This window comes from Rhincodon typus, unplaced genomic scaffold, assembly GCF_021869965.1.
Source record: "Rhincodon typus isolate 14 unplaced genomic scaffold, sRhiTyp1.1 hic_rhity00001847, whole genome shotgun sequence".
NCBI classification, from domain to species: Eukaryota; Metazoa; Chordata; class Chondrichthyes; order Orectolobiformes; family Rhincodontidae; genus Rhincodon; species Rhincodon typus.
In genome coordinates, this window is record NW_025967485.1 from 1 (window position 1) to 25,000 (window position 25,000).

The 25,000-nt window shown below is 38.4% G+C and overlaps 1 protein-coding gene across 1 annotated transcript; it reads left to right on the forward strand.

Moving 5' to 3' along the window:
* Positions 1–3,128: 3,128 nt before the first annotated feature.
* Positions 3,129–22,730, forward strand: LOC125481355 (transformation/transcription domain-associated protein-like; the record flags this gene model as incomplete). Its single annotated transcript, XM_048592813.1, has 11 exons — positions 3,129–3,248; positions 4,798–4,917; positions 5,177–5,338; positions 10,427–10,608; positions 11,370–11,568; positions 13,070–13,198; positions 14,029–14,295; positions 16,580–16,786; positions 18,497–18,655; positions 20,525–20,650; positions 22,620–22,730. Coding segments are annotated over 11 exons (1,782 nt in total), but the record flags the coding sequence as incomplete, so codon positions are not given.
* Between the last annotated feature and the right edge of the window lie 2,270 nt (positions 22,731–25,000).

A 25,000-nucleotide genomic window follows, 5' to 3' on the forward strand; every position in this document is an offset into this window, starting at 1 on the left:
AAGACTGGAGAACATTACTTTATGTCTGGGCTAATATCTCATTATGTATACCTAGATATATTGAGTAAAAAGTAACCATCGTTGTATTAATTATTTATTAATAAAGGTTTTTATTATGTATAAACTTGCCATATGTTGGGAAATATCTTTTGAGTTCTTCTGTTGCAACATTTTAATTTTCTCCACCAAACCTCTTTACCACATATTCAATCCCTGCTCCATCCATGTTATAAGGAGAAAAGGAATTTGTAGAATGTTTACAAGATGGTTTTTGGAGCAGCTTGTGGTAGAGTCGACTAGGGAACAGGAGATTCTGGATTTGGTGATGTCTAATAAGGCAGACTTGAGGTTAAGGTGAAGGAACCCCTGGGGTCAGTGACCAGAGTATGATAGAATTCATCATGCAGTTTGAGAGGGAGAAGCTGGAAGCAGATATAACGTTTTTCTTATTTAAATTAAGTAAAGATAACTACAAAGGCATGAGGGAGGTGCTGGCCAGAGTTGATAAGAACGGAAGCCTAGCAGGGAAGATGGTAGAGCAGCAATGACAGGAGTTTCTGGGGGTCATTTGGGAGGGACAGCGGAAATTCATCCCAAGGAAGAAGAAGCATACTAAGATGAGGAGGAGGCAACCATGGCTGACAGGGAAGTCAGGGATGGCATAAAAACAAAAGAATAAACGTTCAATGTGGTGAAATGAATGGGAAGCTTGAGGATTGGGAAGTTTTTAAAAAAAAAACCGGCAAAGGGCATTTTTTTTTTTTAAAAACAAAAAGTGGGGGGAGAGGATGAAATAAGAAGGAAAGCTAGCTAGTAATAGAAAATTGCAAGAGATTTTTTTAGATATCTAAAAGGTAAGAGAAAGGCAAGAATGGACATTGGACCACTGGAAAATGAGGCTGGAGAAGTAATAATGGAGAAGCAAAGAATTGGCAAAGGAACTGAATAGGTACTTTGCGTCAGTACGCAGTGGAAGATGTCAGTGGCATACCAGAACTTCGAGAATCAGGGGCAGAGATGGTGTAGTGGCCGTTACGAAGGCAAAAGTGCTGGAGAAGCTGAAAGGTCTGAAAGATAAATTACCTGGACCAGGTGGACTATAACCCAGACTTCTGAAGAAGATGGTTGAGATTGTGGTGGTGATCTTTTAGGACTCACTAGAGTCAGGGAAGGTCCCACAGGGCTAGAAATGGCTAATGTAACGTTTCTGTTTTAAAAAATGAGGGAGGCAGAAGAATTATAGGTTGGTTAGCCAGACCTTAGTCATTGATAAAATTTTCATCCATTATTGAGGATGAAATTGCGAAGTTCTTGAAAGTGCATGTCAAAATAGAGCTGAGTCACTATATCTTTGTCAAGGGGAGGTCATGCCTGACAAATCTGTTGGAATTCTTTGAGGAGGTAACAAGCAAGTTAGACAAACAGCTAGTGGATGTGATCTGTGTGGATTTCCATAAGGCCTTTGACAAGGTGCCACACAGGAGGCTGCTAAATAAAATAAGAGCTCATGATGTTAGGAGCAAGGTACTGGCATGGATTAGGATTGGCTGACTGGCAAATGCTAGAGAGTGGGATAAAGGGGTCTTTTCCAGGATGGCTGGACTTCAGTGTTGGGACCGCAGCTTTTGGCATAATACATTTAACAATCTGAATGAAAGAACTGAGGGCATTGTTGCCAAGTTGACACAAAGGTAGATGAAGCAACAAGTAGTGTTGGGGAGGTAGGGAGGCTGCAGAAGGACATGGACAGACTAGAAGAGTTGGCAAAGAAGTGGCAGATGAAATACAATGTGGGAAAGTGAGAGTTAATGCACTTTGGTAGAAAGAATAGAGGAGTAGATTATTTTCTAAATGGCGGGGGGAAAGGTTTGGAAATCTGAAGTACAAAAGGATTTAGGAATCCTAGTTCAAGATTCTCTGAAGGTTAACATGCTGGTTCAGTTTGTAGTTAGGAATGCAAATGAAATGTTAGCATTCGTTTCCAGAGGGCTAGAATACAAGAGCAGGGATGTACTTCTGTGACTGTCTCAGGGTCAAGTCAGATCACATCTAAAATATTTTGAGCAGTTTTGGGCTCCATAATCTAAGGAAAGGGTTCAGAGGAGCTTTACCAGAATGATCCCAGGGATGAAGGGCTTATCATATAAGGAACGAGGACTCTTGGTCTGTACTTGAAGTCTATAAGTATGAGGGGGGATCTGATCGAAACTTCCAGAATATCGAGAAGCCTAGACAGAGTGGATATGGAGACAATTTTGCCACTATTAGGATAGATTAGAGAAGGGACCGAAGGTTATGGTGAGAAGACAGGAGAATAGGGTTGAGAAACAGATCAGCCACGATCGAATGGCAGAGCGGATTGAATGGGCTGGCTGAGTGACCTGATTCTACTTCTATATTTTATGGTCTTACATCAAGGAAAGATGCTTGGTTTATAGGATCCTGTGTGTTAGAGGAATAGCAGTGAGGTCCATTTAAAATACGAGTTTATCGATGTCGGCTTCGTTTTCTCATCCTAGCTCTTAATATCTTCCAGTTCCTTTTGACCCCAAAAGCTTTTATATAATCTCATATTACAAACTGTGATACTAATTTGATGACAATATACAGGAAAGAAATAATTTTCATTTTGGAAAAAATATTTTTGTGCAACCCATTTTTGGATCGATGTGAATATTCAAAGGGCTAACATGCTGATGGGAGCTTTCATTAACGAGCAATTACATTTAAATTATGTAAGGACTGTTTGTAATGAGTGGTTTCATTTGTTGTATCTTATTTCTGCCACTCATCTCTGGATTTCAATTAGGCAAGAAAACAAATATCTCTGTCTCAGACTATGATTTGAAGAACGAAGATTATTTAGGAATTTTGCAGTGTTCAATAATAATCAGATGACATTACAACACACCTGAGTGAGAACTACCTTTCGAGGGTATGCTATAGAGTTTCTGCGATTGAAAGACTTGCACTATTCTTTGTGCATATTTTCTGTTTTCAGGAAATTATAGCCCTAAAAGTGGGAAGTGGGTAGAGTTATGTGTGTAGTTAATGGACTGATGCTTTACATCTGTACAGTAACTTAGTTCAATGGACCTTTTCATAATGCTGCTAATTTGCCTGTACAGGAAATGAAAATCTGCTCGGCCATCATTAATCTGTTCCACTTAATTCCGGCTGCACCTCAGACTCTAGTGAAGCCTCTGCTGGAGGTGGTGATGAAAACTGAACGGGCTATGCTTATTGAGGTAAATAAATTAGATACTGACCCTCCTCAAAATCATTGCATTAAAGTACTTGACATTAACCAAAAGCAGATTTAATTAACTAATAAAGGCATAGGTTGCTGGATAGCACTCAGTAGGTCAGGCAACATCTCTGCAGAGAGAAAGGGTTAATTTCCAGGAGTTTATGGTCACCAGGAAGGTGAACTGCACTTGTCACTGACCTTATGAAATAAATTTTGCCCTTACCTAGCATGATGATGGAATTAAAAATTTCATTTGGAAGGAGGGAAGATTCCCTCCGTGTTGATCTTAGCGTAGCCCTGCAGTGTTCTCTAACCTGAATGACAAGGACAGATCATGTGGTGCAGTGAATAGAAGTCATGCCAGCCCAATGTGCCAAAACTAAGTGCTGCAGTATTTGTCACAATAGATTCAAAATAGAAAATACATGAGTAGAAAAACTCAAGTCAGATAAATTTGCGAAACACAAGTTTATGCATGTTTTTAAAAGTCAGATAAATGGTATAGGAATTATGCCAAATACTTCAAATTATATCATTTTTAAAAAATCAGATCTCTTCTACGCTGATTTGGAAGTTGAAATGCCTTCCAGTGCCCATTGCCTCAGTGGCATGGATTTTAAATTGCAGTCAAAGTGACTGATTGATTGCCATTAACAAAACCTGATACAGACATGTCTTTTATAGTTGCTGGGCCTTTGGTGTATTGATGGTGAACATGGACAGCTTTGCCATCGGGAGCACGGGAAACACTGGGCTCATGTTTCAAGTTGATGATCAATTGTCAAAACTTGTTCTTGATTTTTTAAAAAAATAATTCCCATATTGTTTAATTGTGCAATCTTTTAGGAAATTTAAAAGTGAAAGTAATGTTCTTCCAAATACAATATAGACAACTTTTGTGTATTAAACTGTCTTAGTTTACTGTCAATTCAAACTCTAGTTTCAGTTCATAGTACTTATTTCTAGAACAAGAATGTGTACTAAACTTTAATTTTGATTCACATTCACAAAAATTTTGGATCCATGTTGTTTCAGTTAAATAGGTGAACTGTGTACTAATTTTCTTTGAAATTTTTTAGTTTACAATCCATGTAACTGTAGTCACCACTTCTGTTATTGGAGCATTCTGCAAAACAATAGGGCAGTGATGAAGAAGCTTAAGGATCGTTTTAATGAGAAGGAATTATTCTGCTGTCGAGCTAATTCTCCGTGATCTCTGCAGGGGTATTACGAAAGAGGGGCATACTTAAGCTAGTGAAGCAGGATTGGGGAGAAAATTAGTAATGTCAACTTTTACAACTGCTTAGATAAGTAAACTGTAAACAACAGTTTATCCTTGATATGAAAATGTGTTAGCAATCTGTGGAATGTTGATCCTGCGTGACCCTTGAATGTAGAATGTGACTGGTGAAAAAGGCAGTTACAAAATGATGGCATTTTTATTCAGCAAATGAATCAAAGTACTGCCACTAGATGAAAGAATTTGTGCTTTACTTCAAATTTAAATGAAATTCACAAAATAAATCACTTTTTTTGCTTTTATATAGGCTGGAAGTCCATTCCGTGAGCCTCTGATCAAGTTTCTGACACGTTACCCGGCACAAACTGTTGAACTTTTTATGATGGAGGCCACTTTAAATGATCCTCAATGGAGCAGAATGTTTATGGTAATGCTCATATTGGTCAGGACTTCATCAGTAAATTAATTAACCTCTGTGAAGTTGATTATAACTGTGGTGTTATGTTTTCTTCATTTAGTTGATACTATTGCATGTAAAAATGTGGAGATGGCATTAAACTGGTCTCATTGATATTGTGGAAACCAGGCTACTGGTGTTTGATAAGTCTGCTCAATCTACTTAATGAAATTGGTCACTACATTGCCCAGCCTTTTGTTCTGAGATCTACTCTCTTGCTCCTTTCCAGAGTTTTTTGAAGCATAAAGATGCGAAGCCTCTCCGTGATGTGCTGGCTGCCACACCAGGCCGCTTTGTCAACCTGCTCTTTCCTGGTGCACAAGCTGCAGTAAGGCCTGGGTCTCCCAGTACCAGCACTATTCGATTAGATCTCCAGTTCCAAGCTATCAAGGTGAGTATGTCTGCCCAGTTGGTTGACTGCTGCAATCCCAACTTTCTCTTTTCTCTATGCAGAATTGAATTGTGTTGTTAGGTCTGCCATTTTTTTGAGTGTGTAAAGGTTTAAAGTTAATGTATTAAATTTTATTATGTACATGCAGCCATGATGTAAAAAGTAGTAACAGTCATGGAATATGTAATTACGAAATTTACATCAAGTTCTTCTTCATAAATTCGGCAGGTGAATTTCCTTCACAATTAGTGCACAGATGAATGTAGAATCTGAGGAAATCACCACATGTCCATGAATCCCAAACTTAACCATCGGGGAATATCAATTATAATCTTCAAGTTTGAGTCCTTGTAATTCTATATAATGTTGCAATCAGATTTGTTTGAAACAGCATCCAAATTTTGAGGCATTGAGGGGTGAAGTAGCCATTGTTCTGCTGTCCATTTGCATTGATTGGCTTCATCCAAATTACAAAAGAAAAAATTTACTCCTCTCCCTCGGAGCTGTGGAATAATTCCAGAATGAGGACATTGTATAGGTTCCTGAATGAGGAAGTATTCAAGGTGGTCAGACTGCCGTGGATGATTTTGTCTGCTCAGGAGATTAGTTGACTGTAGAAATAATGTGAGCAGCTAGTTTCACAAGTGAAAGCATAACTTGCCAAGTTTCTCTGCCTTCAATTATTGATGACAGTGTTAGCAGAAACCTCTTCCCGTCGGACTTCCATTATAACTGGAAGAGTAACAAATATGTATTTGTCCAGCTTGGGATAAAGACATCAAGATCAAAATCTCTTGCTTTCAGCCTACTCCTGAATTGCCCATGCTACTTTCTGGGAGCTTGGCCTCAGCTTCAGTTGAGTCGGGATCTTGTCTGAGTCTGATGGTTTTGGATTTATTTCCCACTCCAAAAATGTCAGCCTAGAATCCCGGCCCCCACACCTAATGTAGTATTAAAGTGGAGGTGCTGAATTTTGAGACTTTTAATTAAGGCTGTATTTGGGGTTTCTGGTGGATGTGTAAAACAAAGTGGCAAAAAGGCTCGAGGGAGTCCTGACCAACACTTGTGTTTCAACCAAGCCTTCATAATCCTCATTAACTTGTGAATATCACATTGCTGTTTGTGGAGGCCTACTGTTTAGAATTGCTTGCAAATACAATGGTTTATAATGTACATATTGACTAAAAGTATATGGAAAATACTGAGATTGTGAAAGGTGCCCTATAGATGCAAGTCCTTTCATCCCAAAATGTCTCATTTGAAACCAAAACCTAATTTGATATTTTGGCTTCGTTTCTGAAGAAGGGTCCTGACCTGAAACATCACCTTTCCTGCTCCTCTGCTGCCTGGCCTGCTGTGTTTCTCCATCTCCACAGTATGTTTTCTCTGACTCCAGCATCTGCAGTTCTTACTATCTCTCTTGATATTTGGGCTTGCTGTAGTAAACAGGTGTTTACTGTGCTGGTTGTCTCTTCCACTGTAAATCATCACTGTAAAACCTAGTGTTATGGCCACTATTTACAGGTTGTCAACAGGTCTCCCATCTCTAACAGTAGAGTAACCGACTGGTTTTGGAGATTATGACGCACGCTGTGGTGGAGTCACAGATATGTGCTTTCAAAACTATTTGGCTTGGGTTAATTTGTGATAAGCTGAGCACGCATATTAATGGGCGTAAATCCTTTTAAGTTTTTGAGAAGACTTGTAACTCGGGTTGTGGATGAATTTGTGAACATGCTCACTGAGCCGGTGGGTTTGGTTGCAAACGTTTTGTCACCGTGCTAGGTAACATCGTCAGTGTGCCACCGGTGAAGCATTGGTGTTCTGTCCCACTTGTTATTTATATGCCTTGGTTTACTGGAATGGTTGGTATTACTTCCGGTTTTGTTTCTCTGGTTTGTGCACAGGGTCTAATTCAGTGTGTTTGATGGAGTTCCGGTTGGAATACCAGGCCTCCAGGAATTCCCTGGCATGTCTCTGTCTTGTGTGATTATTGATGTGTTGTCTCAGTCGAATTAGTGTCCCTCATTGTCCATGTGTAGCGAGACAAGTGAGAATTGGTTGAGTCTCTTGGTGGCTAGTTTGTGTTCATGTATCTGTATTGTCAATTTTCTTCTTGTTTGGCTTATGTAGTGTTTCTCACAGTCCTTGCATGGTATTTTGTATATTACTCCAGTTTTGCTGGTTTTGGGTATGGGATCCTTTACGTCTGTCAATAGCTGTCACAGGGTGGTTGTCGGTTTGTGGGCTACTCTGATACCTAGGGGTCTGAGTAGTGTTATGGTCATCTCTGAAATGTCCTTGGTGTATGGTAGGGTGATTAGTGAGTCTGGCCGTGTTGTGTCTTCCTGTTGTGGTCTGTCTTGTATGTAACGGCAGATTGTGCTTTTTGGGTATCCATTTCTTTTGAAGACTCTGTATAAGTGCTCCTGTTCCACTTTGTGTAGTTCCAGGTTGCTGCAATGTGTTGAGGCTTGTTTAAATAGTGTCCTGATGCAGCTCTGTTTGTGGGCATTGGTGCGGTTGCTAGTATAATTGAGTATCTGGTCCATATATGTGGTCTTTCTATGTATGCTAGTCTGGAGTTCCCTGTTGTTTCTGTGTTCTGCCATTATGTCCAGGAACAGTAGTCGATTGTTGTTCACTTCTTTCTATATGAATTTTATCCTGGTAAGGATGTTGTTTGTGTCGGTGCATTTCTTCTAGTTTTGTGGGTTTAATAATCATCAAGGTGTCAGTTACATATTGGACTCAAAGTTTGGGTTGTGTGGTGGGGAGTGCTGTCTGTTCTAACCTTTTGCATTATTGCTTCTGTAATTAGTCCTGATATTGGGGATCTTATTGGTGTTGCATTGATTTGTTTGTATATGCTGTCATTGAATGAGAAGTCAGTTGTGAGGCACAGATCTAGTAGTTTCATGGTAGTGTCCTTATTGATGTTTTTGGTGTCCTGGGTTGCCTGCTTACTTGATTCGTCTAGCAGTGTGGCAGTTGTTTCTTTGGCTGTGTTGATGTTCACAGATGTAAATAGTGCTGTTACATCGAAGGATATCATCACCTCGTCCTCTTCTGTCCTGGTGTTCTTGATGTTGAGGAATTTTTGGGATGAATGGATGGAGTGTGTACTGTTGTCCACTAAGTATTTCAATTTCTGTTGTAGTTCTTTGGCAAGTCTGTATGTTGATGTACCTGGCAGTGAGACAGTGGGTCTGAGGGGGACCCCTGGTTTGTGTACCTTTGGGAGTCCGTAGAGTCCGGGTGTATTGGATCCCTCTGGCTCAATTTTTGGTAGGCTGTCTTGCTGATGTTTCCTGAGTTGTGTAATTTCTTCAGGGTCATTGTAATACAGTTTCCTAACTGTGTGATGTCCTTTACCGGGATAAAATTCATGAAAAAAGAAGACAACAACCGACTACCCGTTCTGGACATAATGGCAGAACGCAAAAACAACAGGGAACTCCAGACTAGCGTACATAGAAAGACCACACGTACGGACCAGATACTCAATTACACTAGCAACTACACCAACGCCCACAAACGGAGCTGCATCAGGACACTATTTAAACAAGCCACAACACATTGCAGCAACCCAGAACTACACAAAGTGGAACAGGAGCACCTATACGGAGTCTTCAAAAGAAATGGATACCCGACAAGCACAATGCGCCGTTACCTACAAGACAGAACAAAACAGGAAGACACAACATGGCCAGACTCACGAATCACGCTACCATGCATCAAGGGTATTTCAGAGATGACCATAAGACTACTCAGACCCCTAAGTATCAGAGTAGCCTACAAACCGACGGCTCCTGACGAACATGAAGGATCCCATACCCAAAACCAGCAAAACTGGACTAATATACAAAATACCATGCAAGGTCTGTGAGAAACACTAAATAAGCCAAACCGGAAAAAAAATTGACAGTACAGATACATGAACGCCAACTAGCCACCAAGAGACTCAACCAATTCTCACTTGTCTCACTACACACGGACAATGAGGGACACAAATTTGACTGGGACAACACATCCATAATCGCACAAAACAAACAGACGCGCCAGGGAATTCCCGGAGGCCTGGTATTCCAACCGGAACTCCATCAACAAACGCATTGAATTAGACCCTGTGCACAAACCACTAAGAAACAAAACCGGAAGTAATACCAACCACCCCAGCAACTGAGGCATATAAATAACAAGTGGGACAGAACACCAACGCTTCACCAGAGGTGCACTGACGATGTTACCTAGCAGGGTGATGAAACATTTGCAATCAAACCCACTGGCTCGGCCAGCATATCTACAGGGAAGTAAATCCTGTAATGCATCCAGATAGGTTTTCTTCTCTTGATAATTTGAATAATATTTCCAAAATAGTTTGAGCCCATCATAATTGCAGGTAAGCCTCTCCCCATTAAGTTTTAGGGTCATTACAAAGGTAATAGGAACTTGTTATGATCCCAGTTAATGTTACGAATGGATAAGTAATATTTTGATTTTTAAAAAAATTTAATGCAGTAGTCTTTCACTGAAGCATAAGCACACAATCCTGCAGATTTAATTCTCATAATAAAGCAGTTTATTGTGCCAAAGAAATAAAAGTAGAATAAACCAAACTAAGATATCTATATACAGCACAGTTTGAAAGATTGCAAAACAAAATCCTATCTATTCCCCCCTCCCCAACACCACCACTTTACAGTTACATAAAAACCAGAGATATTACTGTTCCCAACCTAACCACGTCTTTTCAGTTGTGATCCTGTGAACTGAAGCCTTTTCTCTTGACCAGTCACAACTGAGAGCTTCGACTTACTCAGCCTTTTAAAAATCTCCAAAATTGTAATCAAACTTTCCTGGACTGTAAGTTTAAGTGCGCTTTTTCACTGAGTTAACTTATTTCCTGAGCAGTCTCCTTTTCCTAGCAGACGCTAACATTTCTATTGTGTAACAAGGCAGGGGTCGGTGAGAGCAACATTTGAAAAATGAAGGTACTTAACCTCTCCGCTATTTCCCAGACTGCAAGCTTTTTATTATAGTCTCATTCAGCTACTCTGCTCCACCAATTTCTGTTTTGTTTAACAGATTATCAGTATCATAGTGAAGAATGATGGGAACTGGCTATCTGGCCAACCTCAGCTAGTGAGCCACTTACGCCGGGTCTGGGTGAGTGATGCTTTCCAGGAGCGCCACCGTAAGGAAAGCATGGTTGCCACTCACTGGAAGGAACCAAAGCTTCTTGCATTTTGCCTGTTGAATTACTGCAAGTATGCAATGTTTCCTCTTGAAAACAAAATGGACTAGTGTAATTTATTTGTTAAAATATGTGATTTGAAGGGCTTTTACCATTGCGTATTTCCATGTACTTTGAAAACTCTCGCACTTGTAATAGCTCTCTATGACTTAAGATCTTTGTAAACTTTTTGCTAAAAATCCATGCCTGATGTTTAAGAAATACAGCTAAGCTTTCAAGCATTTGTCAATCAAGCACCTAAAATTTCATTACTTTTGGATTTCTTTTTTCCCAATTTTGGCATGCCTGTTGCATTATTTTCATATGTGCATCTTTGTGGAATCTGTGTCATAATGGATTAATCGCACAATCATACAGTGCAGCAGCAGGCCGATGTGTTTGCCTTGTCTGTGCTGGCCCTTCTCTCATCAATGCCACTCCTCCTGTTGCTCCTGTTCCTCATTGTCTTACAAGTTTTTTTTTAATAATTATCCAGTTCTCTTGAAAGTTATGGATCCTTTGCCAAATAACTTCAGTTTTTATCCTTGACCTTCCATACAATGAAAACAATTCATCCTTATTTTCTCTCCAAAAGCTATTCATAATCAAGCAGTATTTAATAATTTGGAATTATAACAAGTTTTGAACACTTCAATGTTGATTCAATGTCTTTGGGATTTGTTTTGAGGTTGCAGCTACATTCATAGTAAATTGATTGGAGCATATACTGAAGAAGTTCTGTTTTAATCTATCTTAGAAATAACTGATCTATTATGAAATTTAACTTTCCCGCAGACGGAATTACGCAGAGATTGAGCTGTTGTTTCAACTGCTTCGAGCATTCACGGGGCGTTTTCTGAGCAATATGACCTTTCTGAAGGAGTATATGGAAGAAGAGATTCCAAAGAATTACAGTGTGGCACAGAAGCGTGTCCTGTTTAACAGATTTGTGGAATTTTATGATCCAAACTTTGGAGATGAGCTTAAAGCCAAGGTAACCGTACTATATTGTAGAAATAAGCAAGTTGGCACATTGAACTTCCTTTAGCCATGTTCAGAAACATCTAGAATTGTTTATCTCTGGGCATATAAATGTTTAACTCCTGGAAAATGTCAATATAAAACAAACCCTCCTGAACTGAATCTTAGAATCTTACAGCGGAGAAGGGTGCAATTCAGTTCATGTTCTCTGTACCAACCCTTTGAACATGCTGACCAATTATTTGCATTCCTTTGCTCTTTCCCCATAGCCTTTGTAATTTTATTTTCCATTCAAGTATTTATTCCATTTGTTTGCAAGTTTATTATTCAATTACAGGCAGTGCATTCAAGGTCTCAACACCATTTTTGTTCTAAAAAATTGAAAGCCTGCTCACCTCTTGTTCTTTCTCCAGTTATCCTTGACATCTTAAGGGCTTAGATTTCTGTATTTAAATTCCTTCAGATTGGAGGCAAATTCTTGACATTTTTATAGCAAATTCATTTGCTTTGGTAAAAGGAAAGGACATTTTCTGAGGATGTACAATGTTTTAGTTTCTCATCCGATCAGTAATAACTTCAAAGTTATAATTAAAACTGTGATCTATTTCACGTGTGATCAGATATCATAATTAATTTGTGGCTAGAACCTTTCATTTCAAAATCTCTAAGCCAGCGTTTGTATTTATATTGATGCAGTTGGACCTATCATTCTCCAGATTGGTTAACCATTATAATGTAACTTAATGGGAAAACGTAACAATGTATTTCTGGATTAATGTATTTGTGAATTTAATTTATTTCTGTGGTGATTGTTAATGATGGATGAATGGATTTAAATATCAAATATTTTATATTTTAATCATTGAAATGTTTGACCTTTAAATATTTGCATGACCAAAGCAACACAAGAATTTCAGCTGAAGCACTTTGATTAAATGAAATGACTCGTTCTCATTTGGAGATGCAATTAAACAAAAATTCATGAATTAAGACAAACTCTACTGAATGTTTGCTTGTTTTGTTTTGCTGCATGTCATCCATTATCTTTTGACTTTGCCTGCAGATACCTGCAAAAATATATCAGCTCAAGATTATGCTTTGTAAGATTGGTGGCATTTACTCAGCCAGATGAACCATTGAAGGATGTGGTGATTAGTGCACAGCTGACCTTGGGTCTTGTGATCTGATGTGCTCCTCTTGTACAATTACAAGCCAAATCTTTCTCCGTGCAAAGCATTTGTATTCATTTCAACTTTCGTCAAGATTTTTAAACAATATGTTGATATTTTTTAGGTGTTATGCAAGTAAGCTTTTGTATTCGATCTTCAGAACTGAGAAGTGACTAAGCTTTAAAATATGCAATTTATATGTTTGAAAAGATGAGCACAGCAATGATGGGCTGACTGGCCTCTTAGTGTATGATATTACTCTGATTCTGTGGCATTCAAACATATGCAGTGAAAGGAATATCATATGCTATTTGTTGGTGATTTTGCTGTTGCATTCTTTTTTAGGCTCTACAGCACATATTGATCCCCGCTTTCCAATACAGCTTTGACAAAGGTGAAGGGGAGCAACTTTTAGGGCCTCCAAATCCTGAGGGAGATAATCCTGATAGCATCACAAGTGTTTTCATTACAAAGGTAATGCTAATAGTTTGGATATTTTTGCAAGTTTCTTGTTTGTAAATATGTGTCAAAGAATCTTTTGTTACACATTCATGTCTTTGCTCTTTGCTGTGTTGGAGTAGTAAACTGTTTAATTCCAATAAATTATTCATCAGTTTGAAAGTGTGATTATCCTTCATTGTAATTTAAAATGTAGTCCCACCTGTGGTAACTCATAAATCATTTCTGTTTTTAACAAAAGAGGTTTTAGAAGGTAAATAGTAATAATTCAGACATTTCTACAATTTAAGGTGTTTCCAGCAGTGATCTCTGTACCTTGAGCATCTTTAGAGGATTCAAAATGCTTATATATAATTTATTTTCTATGAACGTATTTTGTTTACATAATTATGATTACTGATGTTATGAAGGAGAGAAAAATTGCCTTGGTTTCCGGAAGCATTTCCTAAGAGACAGTGTCTTTATCTGTTCAATTGGACGTGGTATTGTAGAGTCATACAGCATAGGCAGAGGCCACTTAGCCTGTTTTTCCCAGTGGTGTTTTCTTCAGAAACCTATCCAGTGTGTCTCATCTGCTCTTTCATCATTGCCCTTCACATTTTTCCTTTCAAGAATATGCCCAGTTCCCAACTGAGAGGTGGTATTTAAATCTGCTTTCACTATCTTCACAAACAATGCAACCTATACCATAACTCCTCTGTTTAAAATAAAATTACATCGTAATTTTTATTTTTTTAAAATAGTTCTCTTCTCATCACCACTTTGTTCTTTAAGCCTATACTCATTAATTTGTTAACTTTTATTAATCTTTTATCTATTTAAATATTTATGGATTTTTTTCTCAGGTACTGGATCCAGAGAAGCATGCTGAAATGTTAGATGCTTTAAGGATTTACTTGCTGCAGTTTGCAACTCTTCTCGTTGAGCATGCACCACACCACATCCACGACAATAATAAAAATCGAAACAGCAAACTGAGACGCCTGATGACATTTGCATGGCCTTGCCTGCTTTCCAAGACCTGTGTGGATCCAGCCTGCAAATACAGTGGCCACTTACTACTGGCTCATATCATAGCCAAATTTGCAATTCATAAAAAGATTGTCTTGCAGGTAAGCTTCATATTGTAAACCATGTAATTTCATGTCACTTTATATGGCAGATGTGACCGAATATCAGATTTTAAATTGAGAAAATGTTGATCACATCTACCAACAGTGTTACCTGCGTAAACAGATAGTTGAGCAGAGAGTCAGATAATCTGCGTGGTAAAATGTACAAAAGGCATTCTGAAACTATGGACTTGGGCAAGGTGCAAATTATGGATGGCCTTCAAAGCACTGAATCCTTTTTACTGCAAGTTTGCCTTCACTGAATCAGTCACACAAATTTCAGCTTGTTTACTTTATGCAATGTATCCGCCCTGCCCCCACTCACCCACAACAAAATTCTCTCTGGTTTTTATGAAAGAATTTGTTAACGCCTGACACATTCAATGTTTTGACAGAGAAGCTATCCATCTATCTCTGGAATTGTATGCTTACGTGGCACAATCCTAGGGATGGAGTGGTTTCTGTGTGAGGTATTTGATGACCGGAGACGTTGTTTACAGATTATGCAATAACCATTTTGGAAATGAAGACTTATGCAAACAACGTCAGTTGATCCCGTGCACAAAGGTGTCTATGTTTACAAATTTTACTGTCTGGTATTGAGCAACAAAGTACTTTTTTTCAGCTGAGTGAATCCAACTGCTATTTTACTGTCTTATAAATGTGTTGAATGGATTTATGTCTAGACTTGCAGGCAATCACTGCAAAATCTAGGACAAACTAGATATTTTTCACTTAACGGGCACTAAACACCAATTCACCAACATTGTAACCCTGTTTAATTCTAGCAATCTCATAGTAATGTGTATGTTTTTGAAACTTTTTTAGTTTCATTATTTGTTCAGGGGTTAAGAATGTTGCTTGCTGGCCAGCATTTATTGTAACTGGAACTGAGTTATTAACAAAGATTGCTTTTTTTTGCAGCGAACATTAAATTTGATTTTTTTCATCAAGGCCATTGCATTTGTTTTTTGACAAAGCTCATTAAAATTTGGTTTATTTTGAATGAAGATCTTAATTTGCAAAGTTTTTTTTATGAATTCTGCTTGTATTGTGCTAGATTTTGAATGGTATTAGTGGACAGAAACTGTCTTGACAATTCAGCTAAATTAACTGCATAATGTAGACTTGCAGACTTCTGAATCAGGTCAAGGGCTTAAGGCTCACTCGAGCCTTTAAATACATGGCTCAGGCAGATCAATTTGTAAAATAGTGAGTGAATGCATCATTGTAGTGCAGAAATGTTTTGTTTTTTGACAAAACATTGGACCGAGATCCTGTCTGCCCGGTCAAGTGAATATTCTTGACAATATTCCAAGAAAAACAAGGAGCTTTCCTGTCTTGGCCAGCATTTATCCTCAGTCACTGCTTCCAAAAACCGACAATCTTGTCTCTTGCTCATTGATGTTTGTAGGAACTTGCTGTGTGCAAAATTTGGCTATGACGTTTGCCTACAAGACAGCAGTAGTTAAACTTAAAAAAACCAATGTTTTGTTGCATCCTTAGGATTCTAGTGGTGCCATATTCTTAGATTTTTTGCATGCTTTTAAGGTTCATAATAAATCAGGCATGCTGTATGACATAGAATTTTGTCTTTGTAGCAGTGAAAATGCAGAGAAGCAAATTGGTGATTGCTCCTATACTCTACCTTGTTATGCAACACCAAAGAAAAATGGAAAAGACACTCGCAGATATAGTGTCTATGTGATTTGATTAATTGAGAGAAGTTGTCTCAGTTATGTTTTTAAATTGGCTTGGCTTGGCTTCAGAGTTAGAATATAACAAAAGCATGATTATTTGAATGAACATGCAGCAGTAATGTGATGAAACATTCCTGGGCACTAGATGGTAACTGGTATTAAGCACAATTTGACATCAACCGTGTCAAAAATTTAGAAGGACTGGTGACTAAAGGTTGGTCAAACAGGTACGTTCTAAGCAGCATTGCGAAAGAGCTGAGGTAAGGAGACAGCAGGGTGTAGGCAGGGAATTATAAAGCTTGAGGAGAAATGAAATTTGGATTTGCAAGGCACCAGAATTGGAGAGGAACAGTGATCCAGGAAATTTGTAGGGGTAGAGGAAGTTACATAGATAAGATAGGTAAAGCAATGAAGCAATTTGAAAATGAGGGTGCGAATTTGAAAATTGTTGAATTGTCAGGTCAGGAATCCATGCGGGGCATTGAGCTCAGGTGTGATTGGTGAATGAGCAATATATATAATTTTAAGAGTTTGGGATGTAACCATATGTCAAGATCAAGCATTTCTAAATTAATTTTTCACAGGTTTTCCTCAGTTTGCTCAAAGCTCATGCTATGGAAGCTCGATTGGTAGTCAGGCAAGCGATGGCCATTTTGACTCCCGCTGTCCCTGCTCGCATGGAGGATGGGCATCAAATGCTCACCCACTGGACAAGAAAAATCATTGTGGAAGAAGGGCACACAGTGCCTCAGCTGGTTCACATTTTGCATCTTATTGTTCAACATTTCAGGGTAAGTCCTTGTTACAAGAATAAACTGAATTTCTATCTATTAGCTAACACCTCAACAACAAAACATTAAACATTTGTGACACGATGCATGCTTGGGAGGGCAACATTTTGATGTGATGGTTCCACCACTTGTTTGTATGCCTTGTGTAGACTAATTGATAGAGATTGATTGATTACTGTGATTAGTCAACAACTCCATTGTCCTGCAATGCCAAGAGGATACAAGGCAAAAAACTTGTCTTCTACTGTCAATGATTCCACTGTGCCCTACCATTAGGATTATTTATGTGTCGATTCTGCTGGCTGTCATAGAGTTATACAGCATGGAAACAGACCCTTCAGTCCAGCCAGTCCATGTCAAACATAATCCCAAACCAAACTAGTCGAGTTTGCCTATGCTTGGCACATATCCCTCCAAAGGTTTCCTATTCATGTACTTATCTAAGTGTGTTTTAAATGTTGTAATTGTGCCCACATCCACCACTTCCTAAGGAAGTTCATCCCACACAAGCCACCCTGTGTGTTTTAAAAAAATAATTTGCCCCTCCATGTTGTTTTTAAATCTCTCTCCTCTCAAATATATGTGCCCTGGTCTTGAAATCCCACCTTGCCCTATATAGCTAACTATTATTTTCTGAAGGGACTAGTATAAATAGACAATCAAAAATAAACCTCCAAATTTGAAGAAGAAGCCAGTAAAATACCACAAAGGCAGCTTTGCAGATACGTTCTGCACCACAAGAAAAATTAAGGATTCCTTCCTAAAATCCACTTGAAAGGGCTAGATAGTTTGTGGTCTTTTTGTAAAGGTAACTGCTTATTTTGCAGATGGCATCTCATCTTACACTATCACTTTGTAACATTCCAAGAAATGAAGAACTTCAGCAGAACAGTAGAGAAAAAAAATCCCTTTATGATCAGAGAAATGCATTTGACTGGGTTCCCATAAGCAAGTTTTACATTTGGGATGAAATCTCTTACAGTTCACTTTCGTGGTTTAAATCATTATTTGAACCTATCCGTTTGATTCCTGCCTCTATTCCACTCTGAGTTGTCCAATATTCTTAATATAAAAAACGAGCTGACAGGTTGTCTTGGATCAGAAGGGGAAAAAAATCAGATATGAATAATATTTACTGGAAAGGTGTGGTCCCTGAATGGCAGCATAGAACTGTACAGCACAGTACATGCCCTTCGGCCCAAGATGTTGTGCCGACCTATTATCCTCCTAAGATCAATCTACCCTGCATACCCTACATTTTACTATCCTCCATGTGCCTATCCAAGAGTCGATTTAAAAGTCTCTAAAGCATCTGACTCCACTACCACTGCCGGCAGCGCATTCCACACGCCCACCACTCTCTGAGTGAAGAACTTACCTCTGACATCTCCCCCTACCTTCCTCCAATCACCTTAAAATTATGACCCCTCATAATAGTCATTTTCGCTCTGTGTGAAAGTTTCTGGGTATCCTCTCTATCTATGCCTCTTATCATCTTGTACACCTCTATCAAGTCACCTTTCGCCCTTCTTCGCTCCAATGAAAAGAGGCCTAGCTCCCTCACGTCTACCCAGCAAAGGTGTGTTACAAGTACACAGTTTATAGGAGGAGATGTTGGAAGCCTTTCTTCTTGCATAGTGAGAATTAGACATGAAAGAAAGGACATATTGTGAGTATTCTGCAACTTGTGTGAATAATGTTTCTCTTTAGGTGTACTTCCCAGTGCGACATCACCTTGTGCAACACATGGTTAGTGCCATGCAGCGACTAGGCTTCACGCCTAGTGTCACCATTGAACAGAGGAAATTAGCTGTCGATCTGGCTGAAGTTGTCATTAAATGGGAGCTGCAGAGAATCAAGGACCAGCAGGTAAAATAATATGCAGAATATCAGTTTGTCCTCTATTTTAAGAGCATGACAGTTGGACATTTTCCCCATTCAAGATTTCATTTTAAGTTCGTTTTTAACATAATCTTGATTCAGATTAAAAGTTGCATCTTATTGTTTTAAGAGGGGCTACCATTTTGTATAAATTCTGCCTCGTGAGGCTCGATTCCAGCAATGTAGCGCTGTTTTCTTCTAAACCTATGTCAGAGAGTTGTTAACATTCCAAAGGATTACTTGTTGAAACTGTTATACATCTGAGCATAAATAGGTTAACAGTTTTAATAATGAGCTGTTAAATGTTTTTGGATGTTCAAAGTTGTGTATGTATATAAAATCAGTGCATGTTATTCTTATTGATGAAGGAGACTACCTGCCTCGATTCACATTACAGGTGGATTTAACCCTGTGTGCTCAGTTACAGATTAGGATGTTATTTTTTTTTAAAAAGTTCCTTTTTCTTACTGGAAGGGTCACCAGACCCGAAACATTAACTCTGTTTTCTCCTCCACAGATGCTGCCAGACCTGCTGAGCTTTTCCAGCAACTTTTTGTTTTTGTTCCTGATTTACAGCATCCGCAGTTCTTTTGGTTTTCCTTTTTGTTATTCCTACCAAAATTATTTCTAGTGTTGGAGGCCTCCACTTGGGGTTGAAACCTAAATTTGTTGCTGAATCTATAACTTTGAGAATCAAATCAAAAATGAAACATTCAGTAGCAGTTTAGATCCTCTAAGGTTTAATTTTATAAAATAATGTGTCTTATTTTAGTGCTATGATTTGAGGGGGTAGTTAATAATCCTAGGGAAGAGAATATTATTTATATGCCAAAACATCTTTTGGTGTAATTGAGTAAGATCCCATCATTATTTCAGCCTTGACACGTCCACCTCTGAGTCAGAAGTTTGTTGGTTCAAGTCTCACTTCCAAGCATTAACTCTAGCTGACTCATCAGTGCAGACTAATAAAGCACTTTATTGTTGGTGGGGCTCTATTTCAGATGAGACTTTAAACAAAGGCTTTGTCTACTGTGATGAGGGGACATAAAAGATCCCAAGGCATTTATGAGTGCTTACAGGTGTCCTGACCATAGACCATAGAACATAGAACATACAACATACAACAGTATAGCACAGTACAGGCCCTTTGGCCCACGATGCTGTGCCGAACTTTTACCCGAAACCTAAGGTCTATCTAACCTCCACCGCTACCTTTATACTATCATCCATATGCCTATGTAATAGCCGCTTAAATGCCCCTAATGAGGCCGACTCCACAACCCTCTCTGGTAATTATCTATTTATATAGCACATTACTGTTTATTGAATTGTGCTATATTCAAATTGGGCGCCATGATCCCCACAACAGGGGCTGCACTTCAAAGATTCTTAATTATCTGGAATACATTAGGAGCTTACAGAAGGTGCTATATTTATACTACTTTTTAACACTTGTCATATAGCCAGACAGTCTATACATAAAAAGAAGCAGGCATCCAGTCATACAACGACAGGAAATGTTGAATCTGAGAATGCATTGTAGACAAAAAGGCTGGTGCTGTGTGTATATAGGATATTTCAGTACCTTAAAGGCTGTATGCCAATAAGTTAGCTCCTCAACTCCACTGACCACATCAGAACCAAAAGAAGAAAATGAAACAAAACTCCTTTATTGTGTACATCCAGATTGCTGAAATGAGATTTACAACTGATATATTTTTTGTTTATTCTTTTCAAAAGGTGACTGTGATGTATGATCTGTTGATTTTTAGATATTGCCAAATGAATATTGAATATTTTACCATTTTCTTCAACTCCTCACCCCTGCTCCCTGCCATGCTGTTTTAAAAAATGTAGCCAGACTCTGATCCTGACGGAAATGGCGGTGGTGAGGGAACCAGTGCAACCAATGGCAATGTCAGACGAGGTTTATCAGTGGATTCTGCTCAGGATGTGAAACGCTTCAGAACAAATGCTGGAACTGTGAGTACAAGCCAAAGATAGAGGACAGTATCTGGTTCACGTTCAATACATTTAATAAGAACGGTAATGCATTGTCTTTTTCCCACCCTTTGCTTTCTTTGCAAAGAAATGTCTTGGGGTCAGTAACTGGAGCTGTGTAATTGATGCTTTGATCACTCCATTAATACAGTTGTATAGGTAAGTTTTTGATGCAGCTAAATTAATTCTAGCACTGTAGCATTTGCACTCTAGTTCAAATTGCATTGAAATCCATTTCATGTCTTTTAGCTAGCAATTAAATATAGTTAAAAAGTCAATTTCCAATGAAATTGATAATGTTACTATAAATGAGCTCTCTCAACAACAAATTAAAGATTGTTTATAACTTTGCAAGATACAAATATTTAGCCTGATTAGTATGTATTGGTTTATGTAATATGAAATAGCTCTGAACTTCATCCATTCTGCTTTTCAAAGCAGATAATTAATTCCTTTACCTTGAATGCAATGTGTAATTGATCACATAAACAGTTCACAATCTGTCATGTTTTCAGATAATTGAACTCAGTGACGACAACCTGGGTATTACCATTTAGCATTTTATGCATCAACCTAATTGGTATTTAGCCAAACCTGTCTCACTTAATCTTGCATTGTTTTCAGAGAGCATGACTTCAGTATTCAGTATTCAGTATTCCTCTTATTAAAGTAGTTGTGCCAAAGTCATTGAACATGCTGTGTTTCTGTAGGATACCATTTTCTGATCTAAGCTGCACCAATCTCTGTATTTGTGTTTTATTCTAACATGCTTTTCTAGGGAAGGAAAAGTGCTGAGCTGGCAAAACTGGAATGTCAAAAATTCAGGAATGGTCAAAAATTCAGAAATTTACCTTAATTTAGTCACGGACAGCAGAAGGCATTCTCTGCATATGTTTACTGCATTTAATTCGTCATGTGCTACTTTATTTTAATTTCAATTAGAAAGTGCATTCATTTTTCGTATGATGTAATGGTATAATTGCAGAAGGTGTACATAATACATGCTAAATCCTTGGGGATCTGACTGTTTGTTTGTTTGTTTGTTTGTTTGTTTGTTTGTTTATTTATCTTAATCATGGCTGATGCGCTAGTTTTTTTTTTGTCAATTGCACACTTAATATTTTAGAGTCTGTTGGATATTGAACAGAAAATGTTGCAAATGCTCAGCGAGTGTAGCCACATCTGTGGAGAAAGAAACGAAGAATGTTTCTGGTCTGATATTTTCATCAGAACTGAAAAAAAAATATTTATTGGGAACTCTCAGCTAGTCTTCCTTTTCTCTTCCTTTCATTTTTAGAAAGTGGAGTTTAAACCTTGGCTCAGTTAGAAGCATTCAGTTTAAAAAAAAGTTGAAATTGTAGATGCATTCGCATAACTACAAAATTGTTCCTTGCCAACTGAATAATAGCTTAATGCTCTGTTGCTTTTTTTGATGTCAGCATTCAGTGAATGTCTAAGATTAACTTTTATGATGTGGAAAATGAGCCAACTCTTACCTTCTAATACCGAAATGATCCCCCATTGCTTAGAGAACTGCAAGTGCTTTAAATCTTAAGCAAAGCTGTAATCTTCCAAAGCCAAATCCATCTGCTAATAGAGGTCAAAGTGTGCTTTATACCAGAAAAGGTTTCTTAGACTGATGTAGTCAAAACTCTAGTTTCTCCCTTCTGAAGTGTCAGAATATGTGTTGGTTTAGACAGTTACAAGGTCATTAAAACAAGTTCTCCTGAGCAAAAGCAACTTTGGATGCTGTTCCAGCTTACGTTAACCTGATCTATATTAATGCATCCAGGAAGCCAAACTTACCATATGCCATAAATTGAACTTTTTGAAAAATTGTTACATACTGATTTAATTTGGAATCTGACTGGTGTCAGATCAATTGGATCAAAACAGTTAATTTGCAATCTTGTTGCAAAGTAACCTTAATTAAATCTTCTTAAACCAACAGGTGTTTGGACGAAGCCAGTCCTTAACAGGGGCAGATCATCTGCTTTCAAAACCTATTGATAAACAGCACACTGATACTGTAGTAAATTTCCTCATCAGAATAGCTTGTCAGGTAAAGGTCATGCTACTTTGTTATTTGATAGATTACCTGCAGAATGTTAATTTTAGCAGCATTTAAGATGTGGTTTGAACTGAACGTTTGAAATATTTGTTACATTAAGAACTTTGTTATGATAGACCTTAATATCAGTCTTTTCCTTTCACTACTCTCTGCCGTTTATTTAGTAATATTTTAAAATTGTTAATTGTTAAATAACATCCTTACCTCTAGTGTGGGACTTAATTCCATGAAATTCTGACGCACAGACTTGAGCACGTGATCTAGGCTGAAACTCAAGTGCAGTACTAATGGAATGCTCAACTTTTGGAGATGGAGTATTTCAGCTTAAACATTAAATGAAAATCTGTTTCCTCTCAGTTGGCCATAAGAGATTCCATGCACTCTTTCAAAGATGGACAAGGGAGTTCATCCAGGTGTCTAGGCTAGTATTTGTTTACCAGTTAACATCATTAAATCATATTTTTGGATTTGTGGGAGCTTGATTTTTGTAAATTGGCTGCAGATTCCCTACATTTCCAAGTACTTTATTGGCTTTAAAACACTTGAGCATGTTCCAAAATCATGAAAGACCCTGTATAAATACAAGACTTGCTTTATCTTGGACTTGAATCCAAGGCAGACACTTTCACTGCAGTGGTGAAGGAGTACTGCACTGTTAGAGGTATCCCCTTAAATAATGCATTAAGCTGCAGTTCTACTTGGCTGTGGCTGTAATTAAGGGAGGAGTTGGGGCTATTAGAGGAGCAGCAAAGCGTTTTCTTGTACGCTGCCTCTTAATCAGAAATCAAAGCGTTAAGAAAAGCATATTAGCTGATCATCCATGCTAATCTGTTTGAGAGATCATACTGAGAGCAAAAAGATAACGGGTATTATGCTTTGAAGTTATTTATTGTAAATGTTATATTTCTGAGAGTCGGGGGATAAATGTTCATAAATGCAAAGCTTTTTTTAATCCGTCTTTCGAAATGGGGCAAGTTATTTAGTGATCGTATTGTAACTTGTGCATTGCCAAATTTTAATTACAAATCCCTCAGAATGGTACTCTACCAGAAAATACATCCAGCTGTCTACTTCTGGTTATGGTTAGAAACAAGATCTTAAGACATAGGAGCAGAAATAGACCATTCGGCTTATCAAATCCACTTCCTGCCTTATCCCCATTACCCTTAATCCCCTTACTGTTTAAAAATCTCTCTACCTCAGCTTTGAATATACTTGAATCTATAAGAATCCAGCCTCCCCAGCCTACAGCACTAAAGAATTCTACAGTTTCGCTAATTTCTGTGGGATTAAATTTCTCACCTCTGTCTCTGAGATTATGGCGACTCTTTCTCTGAGATTATGTTCTCTGGTTTTAGATTCTCCCACAAGGGGAAACAACCTGTCCACAAGACATAAGAGCAAAAATTAGGCCATTCGGCCCGTCGAGTCTGCTCTGCCATTCAATCATGGCTGATAAGTTCCTCAACCCCATTCTTCCGCTTTTTCCCCACAACCCTTGATCCCCTTGATAATCAAGAACCTATCTGTCTCCGTCTTAAATGTACTCCAATGACCTGGCCTCCACAGCCTTCTGTGGCAGTGAATTCCATAGATTCCCCACTCTCTGGCTGAAGAAGTTTCTCCTTATCTCTGTCTAAAAGGTCTTCCCTTTACTCTAAGGCTGTGCCCTCGGGTCCGAGTCTCTCCTACCAATGGAAGCATCTCCCCAACATCCACTCTGTCCAGGCCATTCAGTATTCTGTAAGTTTCAATTAAATCCGCCCCTCATCCTTCTAAACTCCAATCAGTATAGTCCTAGAGTCCTCATATGTTAAGCTTCTCATTCCTGGGACCATTCTCGTGAACCTCCTCTGAACCTGCTCCAGGGCCTTCCTGACATATGGGGCCCAAAACTGCACACAATACTCCAAATGTGGCCTGACCAGGGTGGCCTCAGTAGTACATCCCTGCTTTCATATTCAAGTCCTCTCAAAATAAATGCCAACATTGCATTTGCCTTCCTGACTGCTGACTCAACCTGCAAGTTTACCTTGAGAGAATCCTGGACCAGAACTCCCAAGTCTCTTTGCACTTCATCTCCCCTGTCAAGTGCCGCTGAGAATCATTTTTGTTTCTAAACTCCATTGAAACTGACCTACTCAAGATTTCTTCTTAATAAAATCCCTCCATACCTGGTACCAACCTAATGAATCTTCTCTAGACTCCTTCCAGTGCCGTTATATTTTTCCTTAGATAAGGGAAATGTAACTGTTCACCAT